General features: G+C 30.8%; 1 protein-coding gene across 1 annotated transcript in view; it reads left to right on the top strand.

Annotated features, from left to right (window-relative positions):
- LOC111000968 (neuroligin-4, Y-linked) overlaps positions 1-18,028 on the top strand; it is a 48,478-nt gene that overhangs the window by 14,528 nt on the left and 15,922 nt on the right. The window contains exons 2-3 of the mRNA XM_022270595.2: positions 9,143-9,600; positions 10,926-11,143. Coding sequence (XP_022126287.2) covers positions 9,266-9,600; positions 10,926-11,143 — 553 coding nt within the window. The 5' untranslated portion in view covers positions 9,143-9,265. The remainder of the gene's footprint in view (positions 1-9,142; positions 9,601-10,925; positions 11,144-18,028) is intronic.

Raw genomic sequence — 18,028 nt, 5'->3', positions numbered from 1 at the left:
GAGTAATTAGACTCATTATTATAATAAAATAGTATAAATATTCAGAATAATCAACTGATATTCCATTTAATGTTTTCTTTACAACTTTTTGTTATAAAGCACTCTCCTAACCGTTAATTCTTAGGATTATCTTCTTAGCACACACACAAACAAATGCACCTTCTAGCCGACTTAAAATTATTTAACTGGTATTGAGCAACATAATACATCTGGACTATTACTACGTACTGATGATTCATTGTCGCGTGACAAATTGCACAATCTTATTGCGCCCGACAGGACAAGAGTTTAGAGAAAAGGGGTTGTACGCAGCACGCTAAAGATGGCGGCTTTCGGCATTACAAAGGATCGGGCGGCGGTTATAACATTTTTTAATTATAATTGTTGACAATATTGACATTTCTATACAAAAAGTACATCTTTTATGGAAGAAATATTCGTTATGGATTCTATACATAATATAGACGTCGCAATCTCCATAACGATAACATAATCTACACCGAGATTCATCAACCGATAGCACTTTAATTTATTACAAGCCTAAAAACCACGATTGAAACTGTGTACACAATGCTTTGAAGTATTGTTATTATTTTGTTATTGTCCGTGAATCTCTGACATAATATTTTTCTTTGTATATTACAGTTTTGAATACTTTATTATTATATATCCAATTACCAATCATCTACTATTTATATGACTTAAATAAGGTGGTTATATAAAGAAAACTAAAATTACAATGATAGTAGTAAAATAATATAAATCCTGATTGCCTTCGTGTCTCCAACGTTTATATGTTTCATTCAACTTTTATTAATAAGCTTTGTCAAAGTAAAAACTTTATCCAAACAATTGCGCGCAGTAAAAACTTACTGTTATTAACAAAATGGCTCCAACTGGAATTAATATTTACCGGTTAATTTTTAGATAAACGGTAACCGTTTTAGAACTCTTAATATTGTAATTACTTTTTTACAAACAATAAAACAGCGCTATAAGCCTAAAGTAAGGCTTATTTTGGTTGCGCGTTTTTTTTAATTTAGGAAATGTTATGTGTTCGTTCGCCGTAGGAGTGAAGGTTAGCTCTTGACGTAAAAAAAATCTTGTGTGCCGTGTTATGATTAAAAAGCCGGTTGTGGTTTTATCGTCTACCTTAGGATTAAGAGTACGACACAAATAAGCAGATTATTAGAGGTGCAACAAAAGTATTAGCACCTGAAAAGTAGCATCTTCTTTCAACTGAACATTGGGTTTTAGAATAAATAAGGTTTTATTCGATATTTAAACCGTTGACTTGATAATGTTAAGTGTGTTTGAATACGAGACCAACAACTAAAAGAAGCGGTTATTTGCATCCATTAAACTACAAGATTTAACAGCATCAGTGACTAAACACTACTTACAACAGGCAAATAAGAAAAATATGTATTTAAACTTCCACTATTCCATATATAATTATATGCTTAATCGGTTATAGGAAAAACTAAACACAAAAGATTTGTGACCTACTTATTTGTATAAAATGACGTTGAAATATGTCTGGCCTATATCCCATTGAGAGTTACTAACCTTTTCTATATATTTTTTTGTAGTATTAAAGAAAAATTCTTGATGAACCTGTGTTTGTAGGAATTTTTAGTCTGTTTAATTTAGCTAGTTTAATTTTCTAAACATTCATCAATCAGTGCATTACAACTTTTTCTGTCTTATACAAATATGAAAATTTTCACACTTTTCCCCCTTAAGTATTTATCTGGTGTCAAAAAAAGGTTATATCGGTATTAAAACAAAATGAACCAGCCAACCAATAGATTAATACACACTATGGTTTGTGAATCACACGCATAACTGCGAACTAATTTAAGTTGAAAAAAAAAACAATTATATAATTATTTCCAAAATATAATATTACTGGACAAATGAAGAATAATATTCACGAAAATGTTGTCCTCCATTTCTCCTGCGTTGATTTCTTCAAGCAGTGAGCGTTTCTGTTTATTAATTCTACGCCTACATTACTCAAAACAATAGACGATCTTTATTTGACAAGAAATCTTCATTCGGGACAATGTTTCCATCAGCTTTGAAGTAATTGTGTGAGAGCTTGATGTTTTTAATTGTTCTACTTAAAATGAATAGTTATTAGAAATGTTAGTATTTTTAATCATAATCTCCGAGACTTGCTTCATTCAGGGTTTCTGGTTCGATACTCGAAGTCACAAATAAAGACTTGTCACCTGCCTTATTATTATTTTTTATTATTAATCATACAATCAGTCTTTGCGACTATAATTAGATACGTTGAGTGCTTTGTTGCCTGCCTTAATAGCTAGAAATTTTTTCTACATTATTAGAAAACAGTGACACGAGTGGGTGATGTTTTATTATTTGTGAGTGCGTTGCTGGCTTTTAGATAGTACTAATATAAAAATAAAACCTGTAGGGCACCTGCTTAGTATATATTTAATTGCTTTATAAATATTTAGATGTTCCATTTAAATACGAGAACCAGGCTACTGGCGCCATAAAAGACAGTTTAAAAATGCTATATATATAAGGGAAAATCACAGTTGCATAGACGTTAGTTGTGTGTTGTAATTACAGTATTCAGATAATTTCAAATGAAAAAAGTCTTTCAGAGTTGCCAAGTGGGCCCGCGGCGTCACGCCCTTTCATAGTGAAACGGGTCAAGAAACAGGCTAGGGTTGGCACCATTCAATTATTCAAAATTATAATTCTTATTCTTATATTTTATACAGTAAACATTCTATGTGGAATTCTACTATGAAAAACATCAAATTGTCCAGATTTAATTATAGATATAATTATTATATAAATATAAATATAATAAATTTGGTATAACCTAAACCTCTGTTCTTAAGAATAGTTCAAGGCATTTTTAGATATAAAAAGTTTGTAATTAATTCAGCTAGATTTTAAGTTAAATGATTATGTATATTATACAAAGCCTCTTTAACGATTAACTATTATTTGTAAATTTTCATAGTAATATAATGCAGAGCATAATAACCTTTAATTAAGTAAGAATCTAGCCGTTCATTCTAGGAAAATAATTGCATTAATTAGTAATATTTGATAGTGGCAAAATGTTGGCAACCCTGCACCTACTCACATTACTCTGGCCTCATTTAAGACAGACTAAGCGGTTTTAACGGAAGAAATTTTTATAATCTCAGCCATTTCTGTTTTTGTAGCGAATGACAAGTAGCCATCGTTAGCTCAAATTGACCTTGGCCCTTGGATCACTTAAATGGTGTGATGAAAACGGTAAAGGTTTTTAAGCTGCGGCAATTTATATAGTCTTTAATGTAATAAACCTTTGCTCAATTCTGATGACTGTGAAAGAAACTCCAATTAATTAATAAATTGAAATTCTCTAGTTTGTCACAAAAACACACAAAAAATATATAAAAGAATAAATACAGAATTAATATTTTTGACCATCATAGAAATACTTAAGAAGAAAAAGTGTGAACATTTTCATATTTTTAACAACTTTTTTGCACTGCATCTGTTAGGATAATTGCACCACCATACTTCTAGAATGCAATATGTTATGCTTTTTGAAAATACAATTTTTATTATAATCATCCCTTATTCTTTCCCAAAGTCCAATATCGGCAGAATTTTCCAGATCCAGTCTCCAAAAACCAACCCTGGCACCTCTCATTCGTATTCTTCACGAATATAACGAAATTAACCGGTAGAGAGAAGTTTATTAAAAAAATGTTAAGTACCTATCTGATACCCCACCCGATAGTTACACACAATCTGAATGTTGAAAAAATATAGAAATAAAATCATTATGTTCAATTAGTGGTCCACCTGAATCCTGGAACCAGCTCAGGGGGCGTCTTGACCCCCATGACCACCCCCTTAATTCGCCATTGCTGGAAGTGAAATATTTTAATTAAATTATCAATTCTAAAATGCAATTGTCATGCTTTCAGAATGGATGGCTTGAAACATCTCTGATTCAAAGCATAATATAATTATGTGATGAAGTTTAATAAATAAATAGTATATGTTTAGAAAACAAGTTATTCGGGCAATTCAATATGATTGATTGTAAAAGCGTTATATTGTCCTAACAACTCGTAGGTACATTTGTGAATTCACTCCATCTACCTTCAAGCAATGAATATAAAAATGATCTCATCTGATGCTTAGCCCATAGACATCGACAATGCTACAAGACGATGTTTAATTCTATATTAGATAAATTAAACTCAGCTGTCATTATACATTATATTAAACACGGTAGTTTTCAATACTCATAAAGACTACAACATAGAGGTAATCTGTAAAGTTCCCAAGAGATCTAAGCTAAACGATTTCTGTAATTCAATTCCCTTTCAAATGATTGATGATAAATATCACTTTGATATCAAGAAAGTTTTTGCTGAGTTGTTTTAATTCACTAATGGGTACTATCGTAAGTTAAATGAAGATAAATATGTTTATAAGCTCTCTATAGAAATGTGATTAGATTTACACTTTACTAGTGTAGGCTTTGTTATTTTGTTCCAATTTTGAAAATTATTTTCGTCATTATACCTATATATAAGTCTAATGAACTGAGTTATAAATTTTACATGTATTTAGAGAAATTCTAAAATGCATTGTTTGTTCTAACAAGAATTTGTGTTGTATGCAATTGTTTTCGCAATCATATTTACTCTTGCAATGTATGCACGTTTCGTCAGTTTTATAAGTGTATAAAACTGTAAGATATTAGCGGTGTGTGATTTTAATAATACCAAGTTTTAAACTCCGAAATGTAAAAACGTATTCTTAAAATGATAGTATAGTAGTCCTAGTGATCTGTATTTTCACTTTGTTATTTCAAATACTCAGTAAACTCTAGTTTAATTGGCTTCGTTGGTAGTTTAATTAAATACGAATGAAATTTAAGTGGATAAATTTATAATTAAGAATAATATTTGCTTTATAACTGTCGCACATATTTTATTTCATTATATCGTTTGCATTATATATTTGGGTGTTCTAATTGTTTTCAATAAGTTTCAATTCAATTATTTAGTATCAATAGTTGATAATTAAATCTATATTTAAAACGGTAAATAAATACCAGTATTAAAGAATGTTTGGCATTCTAACTGTGCAAAAACGACTATTTACTCAGTATTAGCTGAACACAACACTACATCATAAAATTCAAGTTAAATCTTATACAAAATATACACGATATTAGAAACTAGGATTATATTAGAATCATATATGTGTCAAAAATAAAATGTATTTATTTTCTTGTCAATACTCATTAAATACAATATTTTCATAAACATCTTTATGACAACATTAATTTTTAATTATTAAATACAAAATTTTATCTTGAACGTATAATTTCACTTGTATTGCTCCATCAAAGTACATAGCCTACGCGAAACTTTGCTATGAAAGCTTACTGTTATGCTTTGGCCTCATCACTTTGATGGCAATTAGTGAAGCGGAAATAAAGCCCATATTGTACCGAGAATTACTCTTGTCCACCCGATACGGTACTTTTGCAAGCTTCACCTGTCTCGCAGAATAAATGGGTAATTGAATGGCGGTCGCCGATGCCTGATAGATGGCTATTATTCGTGAAATTCGCTGGTTCATTCCACTTTAGGTTGAAATTTATATGAAATAGCAACTTATAGACCAATGTGAATTTTGGAAATCATGAAAGTGATTAACAAATAAAAAAATTAGTATGTTAAACATTTTAGTATGATACTGAGTAACATACTAAAATCTATGTTATGTTTGTTGGTGCAGCGTTCAGAATATGGTCCTCATGCCATCTCAAGTGTCAGGTCATCAAAGGCTCGTCAATATTTAAAGGGTTTTCTGAACAGGTTTATAGAGTATGTTGTCAAAATCAGCATCAACAAATAGGCTTTGAACTAACTAGTTCACTTCAACTAGGCTTGGGGAAAGCATATTGATTTTCTTCGCTTCATTTCGAGTGCACATTGATAAAGGCGAATATACGTAAGTTTTAACGCAAGAAGAGCTTTCATTAATAAATTAAAAAGTTCATTTCATTACATATAGCAATCGCGTTAGAACTCAGAAAAATGTTCAACTAAATCGTCTATTCGTATCACATACCAACTAGTCAATTCATTTATTAATATTTAGTTATATAAGTCCGTGTTTCTCTCGATAGATGAGTAACAGTTAATCTATATACCATTTCAAATAATTAATTTAATCATAATCCACACCCAGAAAAGTACACAGTACCTATTAGAATTAAACATCAAAGCGTAATAAAATAAACAATTCAAGTAATTCAAATGAGGCGTAGTTGGTGACCTTCGAGGTCTTGAAGATAAAACAATTTACGCAGATGCTTAGAATCGTATTTTTTACGCCGCCGGAGCGAATAAACCCAGGCGAATTCGAGTTAATTACAAAGTTATATCGTTCTGTGTACTAATTACAGTTGAGAATTTAATTGCGACATTGCAAGGCAGTTTAGTGAGAAATTTCGAGACTGATCGCACACTTTGCAGCGCGATTATCATTAAAGTTTTGAGACTGTTTCAGTTATCTGTCTAGAGCACGTGCTTCTTCATCATTTTAACAATTATACGTAGGCGTCTTAAAGGTTACGTGATGCAAATACGAACTCAATTACTGAATAATAAAAAGACTAGACGGAGTTCCCAGCGATGGCCAATAAGTATAATAGGTTAGAGGTCTGTTCAAAAGTTGCCCAAACGAAATTCATACTTACATCCTATTGTTAAACAAATGTAAATGAAAACTCCAAAGTACTTGCAGTAAATATAGTTTCTTTCGCATCTGCAGAGGTCCAATGTAGGGAACTAAAATTTTGAAACATTTTAAGCTATAAACTATCAATAGAGCACAGAGACATATATTACTTATATTTTTCTATTCATGAATCGATAGGATATTTTATTTATTACTGATTACTATATGAATAAAGTATTAATGCAGTAAAGAAAATGCTTAACAAAGCGCATGCAGTTTGTTTTTATTATAATTAAAATAGTATTCAACATTTGATGATTTCGGGAACTAAGTTGCCTTTTACATACAAAAATTCCGGGTTATTATCCTGTTGTATGTAATAGACAAATAAAATGTCTTTAAAAATAAAAGCTTCAAACAATGCCTCTGACATACCTTTCCTTGATACAGTTACAAGCTCTGAATTATTTATCGTAAAACAAAAGATATCAAACATGTACCGAATGAGGCTTCATAAAAAGGAATTGCTCGTTGTCTATTCTGTCTTGTAAATCAATATCGTATACGGAAAATAAAAGCTGTATCGTGTCAATTTAAGAATGAATGTTAATAAACTTGCATGTAATGACTCTTTTTAAACTCCATCTATCTCTCACGTACAATTAAATTGATATGCGAATGTACATAGGGTACATAAATATTTATTAACAATTCAAGAAGAAACCTAGATACCCAACTAGAAGATAACCACGCTTGGAAATAGTACTAATATAATTTTTTATACGTGTGTGTGTGTGTCTTGGCAATAGTACTAATATAATGTGTTAAATGTATAGTATAATAATTTGTTTTGTTATCTTGAAAGTGTTGTGAATATGTGTGTAATGGTGAAGGTAGTAAATCACAGAAAAGTTTTTTATTAAATTTTTTACTTATGTAACTTTATTGACATTGTGGTTTATGACGTTTTCCATTGAATAATTATAACGTAGAGGGAGGGTAAAAAAGTTTTTTGCCAGTTCTTCTCAAAACAAGGTCTCCTGGTAGTTTTGCGAACGGATGGCTTAGTTTTGCTCTTTCGCGAATTTTGTAAAGGTTTTTGACATTCATAAGCATGCCCTAAGACGCATCAAAACTGAATAATTGAATTTTGATTTGATTGATTGATTTGATTTAAGAAATCAATATTTTAGATTTATTTGGAAGTGCCATCATTGAAAGACATCTGTGTAATTTGACGAGATATATTTAATTATAATCATCATATTGTGTATATATCATGTATAATGGTATGAAACATAGAATTATTCATGTCGTTCATAGCACACAGACGGTTGAAATTCATGAACGTATAAATAATTTTCAACTTTAACATTGTTAATTTGCGTCGTAATAATCTTATACACTTGCAAAAATTTAAATTTGAAACAGACACCGGAAGCATTGTGGAATTGAATTACTGGGTTGTAGCATAGTCGTGAATAACTTAGTAAGAATGAAAAATTAAATACGACGCGATCATTAAAATACAACGAATGAAAGCAACCGAAACGAGTAACAAAAAAGAAACGTATATTTTCATAATAAATTTATATTAACGAGCGTGTAAGCCCGTGAGCCTTTCCGGCTTAAAGAACCTTTAAAATTCACGGTAGAACGTATTTATGTAAAAATGTATTGTAATGGTATTGTATTATATCACTATAATCATATTTCACTCTGCGGCTATAATGTTAAAAATGTGGTGCGTGTTCCAAATATTGCGTAAACAATTATCATTTCAGTATAAAAAAATCAGTGGCGCTACAACCTTTTTAAGTCCTGGCCTCAGATTTCTGAACATGTTTCATGGTCATTTTTAAATCTAAAAGGCAAGTAGGTGATCAGCCTCCAGTGCCTGACACACGTCGTCGACTTTTTACGTCTAAGACATGTCGGTTTCCTCGCGATGTTTTCCTTCACCGTTCGAGCAAATGTTAAATGCGAAAGAAAGTCCATTGGTATACAGCCCGGGATCGAACCTACGACCTTAAGTATGAGCTTCGCAAGCTAAAACCACTACTAATACTGCTCTTTCAGTAATAAAAATAGAATATAATCATTTCAGTAAACCACAAATAAAATTCAAGACTTCCCAATATATCATTTAGTAGCCTAAATACTATCAATTTGTTTCTCAGAAACTAAGATAATTTTACAGTGATCCGAATAAGTTTATATACCTTCAGACGTAATAAACAATCATTATAGTAACTTGAATATTATAAGTATTAAACTGTCAGAGAACAGAAACAGAGAATATTACAAAGTTATTTTAATTTTCTCAACGAGGATTTACGTCAAACTCACTAAACCCTATCGCCTAACCGATCTCTGTTTATTGTTGCAGGTTTCGCAAAGTGTCAGATTAACGTGAACACCCCAATCAATCAAAATGCCCGAGTGACAAATGAACACATCCCCCAAAGACGCGTAGACAGAAATGGGTCTCCAAAGGTGATATCTACAGAAAATGGCTTCACAGAGACTGCCATTACACCTCTGCAATTCAATTAAACAGTATTTACAAAAAATAAAAACGAAAACAAACTTTAGTGACATAAAATTAGAGTTGAAATTAGATTGGCAAGGGAGGATAATATTAGTGTTATTGATAGTGCTACTGTTCAGTGTGACGTCAAGTGGTAATAGTTTTGGTAGGAATTCTATGCTGAGGACAAGAATAATTGGGACCCGGTACGGTAAATTACAGGGTGTGATATTACCCATGGATCAGCACAAGTACTTGAAGCCAGTTGAGGCTTATTTGGGAGTACCATACGCAACACCACCAACTGGATCAAACAGGTAATAAAACAACGCTACTATCACAAGCCTTATTGTATGGTGCTTAAGATATAAATTTTATTTCCCAGCGAAATTCTAAGGAATTTTTATTATAATTTTAACGTTTGTATAAGAGGATGGAGCATGCGGCAGCCACACTCCTGCATCTAGGTATATCATTGAAAAAGTTTAAAATTCAAAATCAAAATCATTTATTCATACAGGTAATACAATGTACACTTATTAACGTAAAATACTGAAATGCTTCTAATTTTTTCATATAATGTGAGTTCTGAAGGGCGTAGGACGGAAGAGAAGAACTGAGAATAAACTCTCCGCCACTGTTTTTAATCGCCAAGTTTTTGCTTATACAACTTTTGTAAGTAGCTACAACCCTACACTATATATAGTTACGGTAAACTAGAAGTTTATTAAATTGAATATTAAAACATCCTTTAATAACTTTTTACGTAAAGTCCATAATAAAGTCAAACGAGAAAGATCCATTATAAGGTTAACATCTCATTATTTGAGTTCATGAAATTCCAAACAAAACAATTTAAACTTTAAACAAACAACTGCAGTAGTTTTATTGTTCTAAAGACTTGAATTGAGGTTTATGTACAAGCATTTGCTTTATTTAAAATTATAAAGAAATTGGTGGAAATATTATTTAGTAAATATACTATAATTAGTTTAGACGCGTTTAAGTTTTACATACATTTTGTGTTACTCATACATGAATATTTTTTATTGTTAATCTGAAGACTTGCCCTCATCTAACCCAAACCCAACCCTTTAGACTTCACAATATGGCCAGTTTAAGAGAAAATGGCTTGTCCTATACGACAGGGCGCGGCGACATTGAGTTTCTTAAGAATCTCTGGCGAAAATGTTCTTGGAAACAGTGCGTAAATCCGTAGATTAGTGACCAAAAGTATTACAGACCTATATATTATAACCGATGGTGACATTTTGAATAAAATATTTTTTTTTTTGCTGAGACTTTAATAAATACGTAGGTATTAATAATAGTAATATTTTTTACTTATTACATTACTTCTTTAAAAATGCATTTCAATTTGTAACTAACTTATGTCTGGACTAGGAATATAGTACAAATAATAACGATCCAACTTTAAAATGTAGAATATTTCAAATTGAATCGATCCGTTAATTGAATAGCAATAATATATTTAAGAAAATTGTACTACATCTTAGCTGCGTCAATCACGCCATGAGTTTCAAAGCCAGTAAATATTCTGCGACCACTGTTAGTTATATAATATATTTAGATAGATTGCAAACGTTAATATTTAACCTATTTAATGTTTCTATATTGACAGATTCGCTCCAACCCGCGCCCCAGCTCCATGGGACGATGTGAAAACCGTTGACCAAATGGGTCCAGTGTGTCCCCAACGGTTGCCAGACATAGATAACGAGACACTTGCCTTAGAACGAATGCCTAAGGGCAGGCTCGAGTACTTGAGAAGGTTACTACCGCGACTGAAGAATCAGAGTGAAGATTGTCTGTATATGAATATTTATACGCCGGTTCAAGGTTAGTCAGCTTTCAACTTTAGCTCAACCTTGCCATTCTTAGGTTCTGTTTCACAATGTATGGATAAAGTACCAAATAGCTATGCAACACATAAATTATTTGAAAGATAAAAGTTCCGAAGAAATTTCGCGCTACCTGACGCAAATAAGTAATAAATTGCTTATTTGGAACTTATCCGGACATGAAACAGACCCTTATAGTACTGTATGTGGTAAAGACTAGTATATTTTATTGACTACACAATTTTAGGCAAACTAAAAATAGATAAATAGCTAAATATTTCAGCGTTAAAATAATGAATAACCTACGAGGTTCTTAAATCTAATTATTTATTATTAGAAATAATCACATATAAATAGGTATATAGATTTATATGTCTTCTAACACATTACTAATTACTATTCTATATCTTGTTAATTTCGGATAGATATCCAATGTAAAGATATACGTTATAGACATAATATGTCATTGGATATAATAGAAAAGATTTCATATGCATTTTGTGTGTCGATTTAAAAGTAGTGGAGTGTTGAACAGTATGTAAGTAAACTATAAAATTGTGTTTATTTGTATAAATAGCAAAGCAAACAATTATCGTTTAATCTAGTAATAAATGATATTCGTGTTATTAACATATTAAAATATATTGTCACGACCCTTGGACTGCATGATTATTTTAAGTTCTACACATAATTATAATATACAGTAATTATGAACTGCACATAAATTATTTGATTATAACTTTTAATTACAAATTTCGAGCAAAGGATTTATTAAAATGCTTTATTAATATGAAAAGCTGATTGTTTTGCGATAAGTTATTCACTCTTTTACGTAATTATATGCCATTAAGCGGTCATAAATTATAGAAATGAACAGCCGTTATTTCGGGCAAATATTCGCTTTATTCAGAACTGTGAAATTTCCAACGTTTTCATAGTGCACCTGTTCTTATATTTCTCAAGTTTTATAAAGAATTGAATCTAGTAGAAATTGTATCAATAACTTGAAAACATTTTTGTAAACTCAAACATTTTGTAAATAATATCAGTATCCATTTTTTTATATTCATATATAATGGAAAAGGAATTAAAATAAGGAAGACTTTATTTTAAATGACCGTCAACGCACTCCTGAGCATCTAGACGTAATGCAGGAATATATAGATATACTAGCCACCCGCCCCGGCTTCGCACGGGTGCAATGCTGATACTAAATACACTACAGAAAATCTGTGAACGTTCTATATAAAAATGTGGGTTATCCATAAGAGATAGACATATACATACCATCACGGACTTTTCTGTAGACCTTTTCAATGTGTACAATACTTAGTACATTACTTTGATAAAACTCGTAGGGTTCAGCCTGCGTTTGCAATGTAAGCGGAAAAAATGTAATTATTTACGACATCACATTAGAAACCTCAAAAATAACAGTACTTTTCCACTATTTAATGGATGTTATTATATATATAAACCTTCCTCTTGAGTCACTCTATCTATTAAAAAAAAACGCATCAAAATCCGTTGCGTAGTTTCAAAGATTTATGCATACAAAGGGACATAGGGACAGAGAAAGCGACTTTGTTTTATACTATGTAGTGATACATCACGATATCAGCTAAGGAATATTAGCGCTTGACGTCTCAATCCAGGTTAACCATTGTTTCATCATTTATACGTCAAGGCGATAATTTTATTTCGGAAACTCAAAAATATACAGTACGTATATAATACGTATTCAAGGGAGGCAAGTTTGTGCTTCGATTCAGTTCTAAATACGCCCACGAAGAGCTTATTAAGTTCTATTAAGAAACATTTTACTTTTCTATTACAAATTATATTCGATTTAGCATTGAGATACTGGGTTCATATACATGTACCTGGTGCCGATCTGGTACATACCTGGTGCCTCGAATCTACGTAGATTTATGAATTAAATGTTTTAATACATTTTGCTAACATACTTAAAAGTATTTTACTAACAATATATGGAATCATCTGAATTAATTTATTTTTATTCTATTTATTTGATTGTTCATGCTAAAGCAATATGTAAAAAGTTATACACATCTATATGAAGTTTCACTTGTTTAGCCTATTGCGCATAGGCGTATTAATAACATCCATTCTGCTAATTAACATGCCTCATGAGCACGACACTCTATACATTCTCTCACGAACCCACACTTTTTATATATAGCTTATGTTAGTGAGTACGTAAACAATAAATAAATGTATAAGTTATATGTTAACATTTTATTGATAGAATAAATATTGATATCTCATATTTCATTAATGGCAAAGCCACATCGTTACTTGATATTGAAATTGTTTTGTCGGTTCAACAGATCAGTAAAATTTAGGTCACTGGAGCAAACAACCCTTGTTTATTTTATCTAGTTTAATTAATATTTGTTATTGTTAATCTTTAATAGCTAAAGCGTAGTAAGATCAAAAGATATTTCTTTACACACTGTGCAATAAGTAAGCAGGACTGGAAAATTATTGATTGGGATTTTTTTTAATAGAACAGGGGGCAAACGGGCAGGAGCCTCATCTGATGTTAAGTGATACCACCCATGAACACTCGCAATGCCAGAAGGCTCGCGAGTACGTTGCCAGCCTTTTAAGAATTGGTACTCTATTTTCTTGAAGGACCCTAAATCCATTATTATTTATTGTTATTGAATTTAACAGCCAGGTGAATGATCTTAGCAATTCTAAAATTCCTAAGAGATTTTCAATTACAGGAACATCTACGAACAACGTACATTACTACGTAACATATATTTTCATTTCAATAGTTCTATAGAAAGGTAATAAAACTTAGAGAATAATGAAATTTCAAGAAGCTCTTAGAGAAACGAAAATTTTAATCACAATCTGACTCGCCGCAGACCAGTCGACATAAATAACAATAGCCATCGTCTTTATTACGTTTTTCATATTGTGATTCATTTTGAATGCGGAAGTTTAAATTAGGTTATTTATTTATGAAATTTAAAAAAAAGACATTGTTATTGAATTAATAAACGGTTTGACATTCCGTCACCTTACTTTGCAGATGCTATACATTGGTTTAATAATTCTTGATTAAAAATAAATAATGTATCGAAATTAGTTTTAATTTTTTTATAATAAATCTACACGTTTTACCAAATTCTCGCAAGTCTGATATATTATTAAAAACGATAGTATATGATTATATTATTAATGTGTGAACCGTAATTAAAACACAATTGTTTTCATTTCATATGCGGCATATCTGGAAGTAGGTATATTATGTAAATATAAAAATAAGCTCCTAATGACTTATTTTTACAAATACTTCTCGATCATTGAAATATAGTATGCTAACGCTTATACATCTATACTACAATCTATAAGGCTTAAAGTTTACAATGATCCCAATCAAAAGAAATAGTTAAGATACAACGAGTGTTGGCAAGAATCGCTTTATTATTATAATTAAAAAGTCAGTAATGCTGGGCAGACACCACACCCACTTAAATATACTAGAAGCCCAGAATTGTGTCATACGTGGTCTTGACAAAACACGAAATAGTGCTTCATTTGCATGTATATGAGATACATACCGTGCAGTCTGACTGAATGTCCACATTATTCATGGAGTCATGAATTATTTCGGCTATCTTCATAATGGGGGCGCTCTTAGGGAATATCCTTTACTTACATCTTATTTTTACAGATCTTTGTATTTAAACGTTTAATATTGAATAAAATAAATAATTGAGTGGCACTACAACTTCTTTAGGTTCTGGCCTCAGATTTCTGAATCTGTTTCATGATCATTTTTAAATCTATTGGGCAAGATAGTGATCAGCCTCCAGTGCCTGACACACGTCGTCGACTTTTTGGGTCTAAGACAAGTCGGTTTCGTCACGATGTTTTCCTTCACCGTTCGAGCAACTGTTAAATGCGCACGCAAAAGAAAGTCCATTGGTGCACAGCCCCGGGATCGAATCTACGACCTAAGATATGAGAGTCGCACGCTGAAGCCACTAGTCCAACACTGCTGCTTTAATATTGAAACGGCGTAGAATTTTGATATTTGTGAATGAAAAGCATAAATACTCGTGAATCGTATTCGGTGAAATTAATAAAAAATATGTATTTATAACGATTTTTACTATCAATTGTACGATTGACCTATTTTCAAAGTATATAGACAAACTATGAAAGAATAATAGTTATGCTGTTTTCAGCTGTAGATGCTGAAGTGGCCACTTCAGCAGTAACAGTTAGCACCTAAATCAATTTAATGTTACGATATAACTATTATATTTGCACGAAAATATTAAGCTTTGAAACTTTTATCTTTTATTGTTTTAATAATTATATTGAAAGATACAAATGTTACTAAGACTATATTGTAACGCATTTACTATGTTTCAAAAAAATATGTGAAACTGTATTGTATTGTATAAATTATAAAAATATAGAATATATTATATTAAAAATCCAGATTAGGGGCCGTTTAAGTATTACATAAACAAATGTCCTGAAGTTTATCCCCTCTTCCTCTTCTCAGTAAAAGTAAGCATGTGTGGGTAAAATGTGTGAAAAAGTTGACAACTTTTGAAAACTGTTGACATAATAACCAAATATATCCTTATACCCTTTACGTAATAATAACGGCCCCTTTAAAAAAAACTACATAAAAATTACAGAAATACAAAGCCTTTTCCATTATAAATGCGAAATCCCCGCTTAAGCAGTGACAATAAAACGAAAACCTATCACACAATGCACAAAAGTCGCATAAGAATAGTTCGTATCATTTTCCGAATCGTAAAGCTAAGTGAATGCGAAAGTAGGTTGAATTCAAACATTTTAAGTAATAGCTACTCCACTGTGTTTGTTTTGCTTGAAGATATTCCAAGTGGGCCAAAAGCCAGTCACTACGACGACTTTTTATATGTCTCAAGTTCTTTGATTTTCTATTACTATTTAAAACTTAACTTACTGATATTAGCAGTCAATTGTAAAAATATGTTCCCTTTTATCACAAACACGTATCTTTTATAAAATATATACGTTCATGAGCGAGATGTTGCAGCTCCTTACAGACATTGTGTAAAAATAACTTGGCGATTACAAAGCGTGGCGGAGAGTTTATTGCCAGTTCTTCTCTTCCGTTCTACGCCCTTGATTTGAAAACTGGCAGTTAAAACAATACAGGTAAATACAACCCAAATGTTTTAAAACAATTTGAGCATTTAAATTCCCTTTTCCCGTAGCTTCTAACGGACGTTTCGCCTTTTAGAACAAAAATCAATAATATTGAAAAAATTCTAAACGTTTTCGTCAAATATTGACTGCCGTTATTCAAATACCAAAGTGAATGTACATAATCTATCGTATCGGCTAAAGTTTTTTATTGCCAAATATTCCGGTGCCGAAAGCTATCATCGAAATAGAAACGTATTTCAAACGCTTGATTTGATATATTGTTCACCGCAATTGAGAACAAAGTTTTGTATTTCAAATTGGAAGATATTTGTGGTAACAAAACAAATGTTCGGGTTTCATTATCATTATAATTAATTTTAAATTAAAGCTTTCGAAATGAACGTTTGGATTTTAGTACGTATCGGATTATATTTAATATCAATTGCGTGATTATTGTTTCAGTGTTAGGAATAGATAGTCTTTGATTTATTCATATCATATAAAATATATTTTATTCTCATTTATCAACATAACTTTTACACATTTAAAGGAAAACACTTTTTAACGCACGCTGTATATCACGTGAAACGTCGAATAAATTTAAAATTATGTTTAAATAATTTTAAGTTTACAATTAAGTATACATAACTTCAATCCGTTAAAAAAGTGTTTTTCGTTTAATATATTTTATTACATTTATAATCACGAACATCACCATTGTTACAATTTTACTAACCCTCTTTTGTTTTGATTTTTTAGTTAATTAAACAACGTTGTTTTTTTTTTTAACACAAATCATAGACGAATTAATTTTAGTTATGCAAGTAAACAGATTAATATGAATAATTTAAGTAATTTACAGAAATGATTAAGTACGCACATTAGTGTAAACTCGCCTGGGTTAACGAATATGTTTACAATTATTACACTACTTAAACAAGTATAACTATGAATCTTCTAATTACTAAGAAATTATTGATAAGTAATTTTGTACTGCATTATTCAAATACGAAATGCAGTGAGGAGTAGTTTCAGAAAGTTTCAATCCAAATGGTAAAAATCAATAGTCATATTGCGTTTGGTATTTGCTGGTGTTACGATGATATTCTTTACTTAACTTTTAATTTAAAAATTCTTATATCTTGTTAACCCTTAATAACCTAGAGTTTCAATTTTGATACTAATATTTTAAACCGAATATTCACATTACTATTAGTTTTTTTTTATATGTTGGCTGTATGTATTTTACTGTTGTATAGTATTCTATCCAACGAAATTTAAAAAAAAAACAAATGTCATTATTGTTTTATTTTATCTGTGACATATTACTTGCGCGGCAAAGTGAACAAGTAAACACATTTTACTAAAAGTTGTGTTGAATATAAATTTGATATATTTTCTTTTTCTGAAGAATATAAATACTTTTGAGGTAAGTGAATACATTATTTTCCCTATGATATAATTATTTTTAGCAAATGCATGTTTTACTTGAAGAAATTTGTGCTTTTTTTTTGGTATCAATATTGATACTTCAGGCATTCCGCCCTACATAAAACCTACCTACTAACTCTTTAGCTATAAAACTTTTTGAACTTTCGTTTCATATTTTTTCTGCATAGCTTGGTGTGTGAATTACTTTTGTTTTTATTTATTATAGAAATTTATCCAAAATGCGGCCAGAAGAGAT

This window comes from Pieris rapae, chromosome 10, assembly GCF_905147795.1.
Source record: "Pieris rapae chromosome 10, ilPieRapa1.1, whole genome shotgun sequence".
NCBI classification, from domain to species: domain Eukaryota; kingdom Metazoa; phylum Arthropoda; class Insecta; order Lepidoptera; family Pieridae; genus Pieris; species Pieris rapae.
This window is presented reverse-complemented; position numbering and strand designations above follow the sequence as displayed.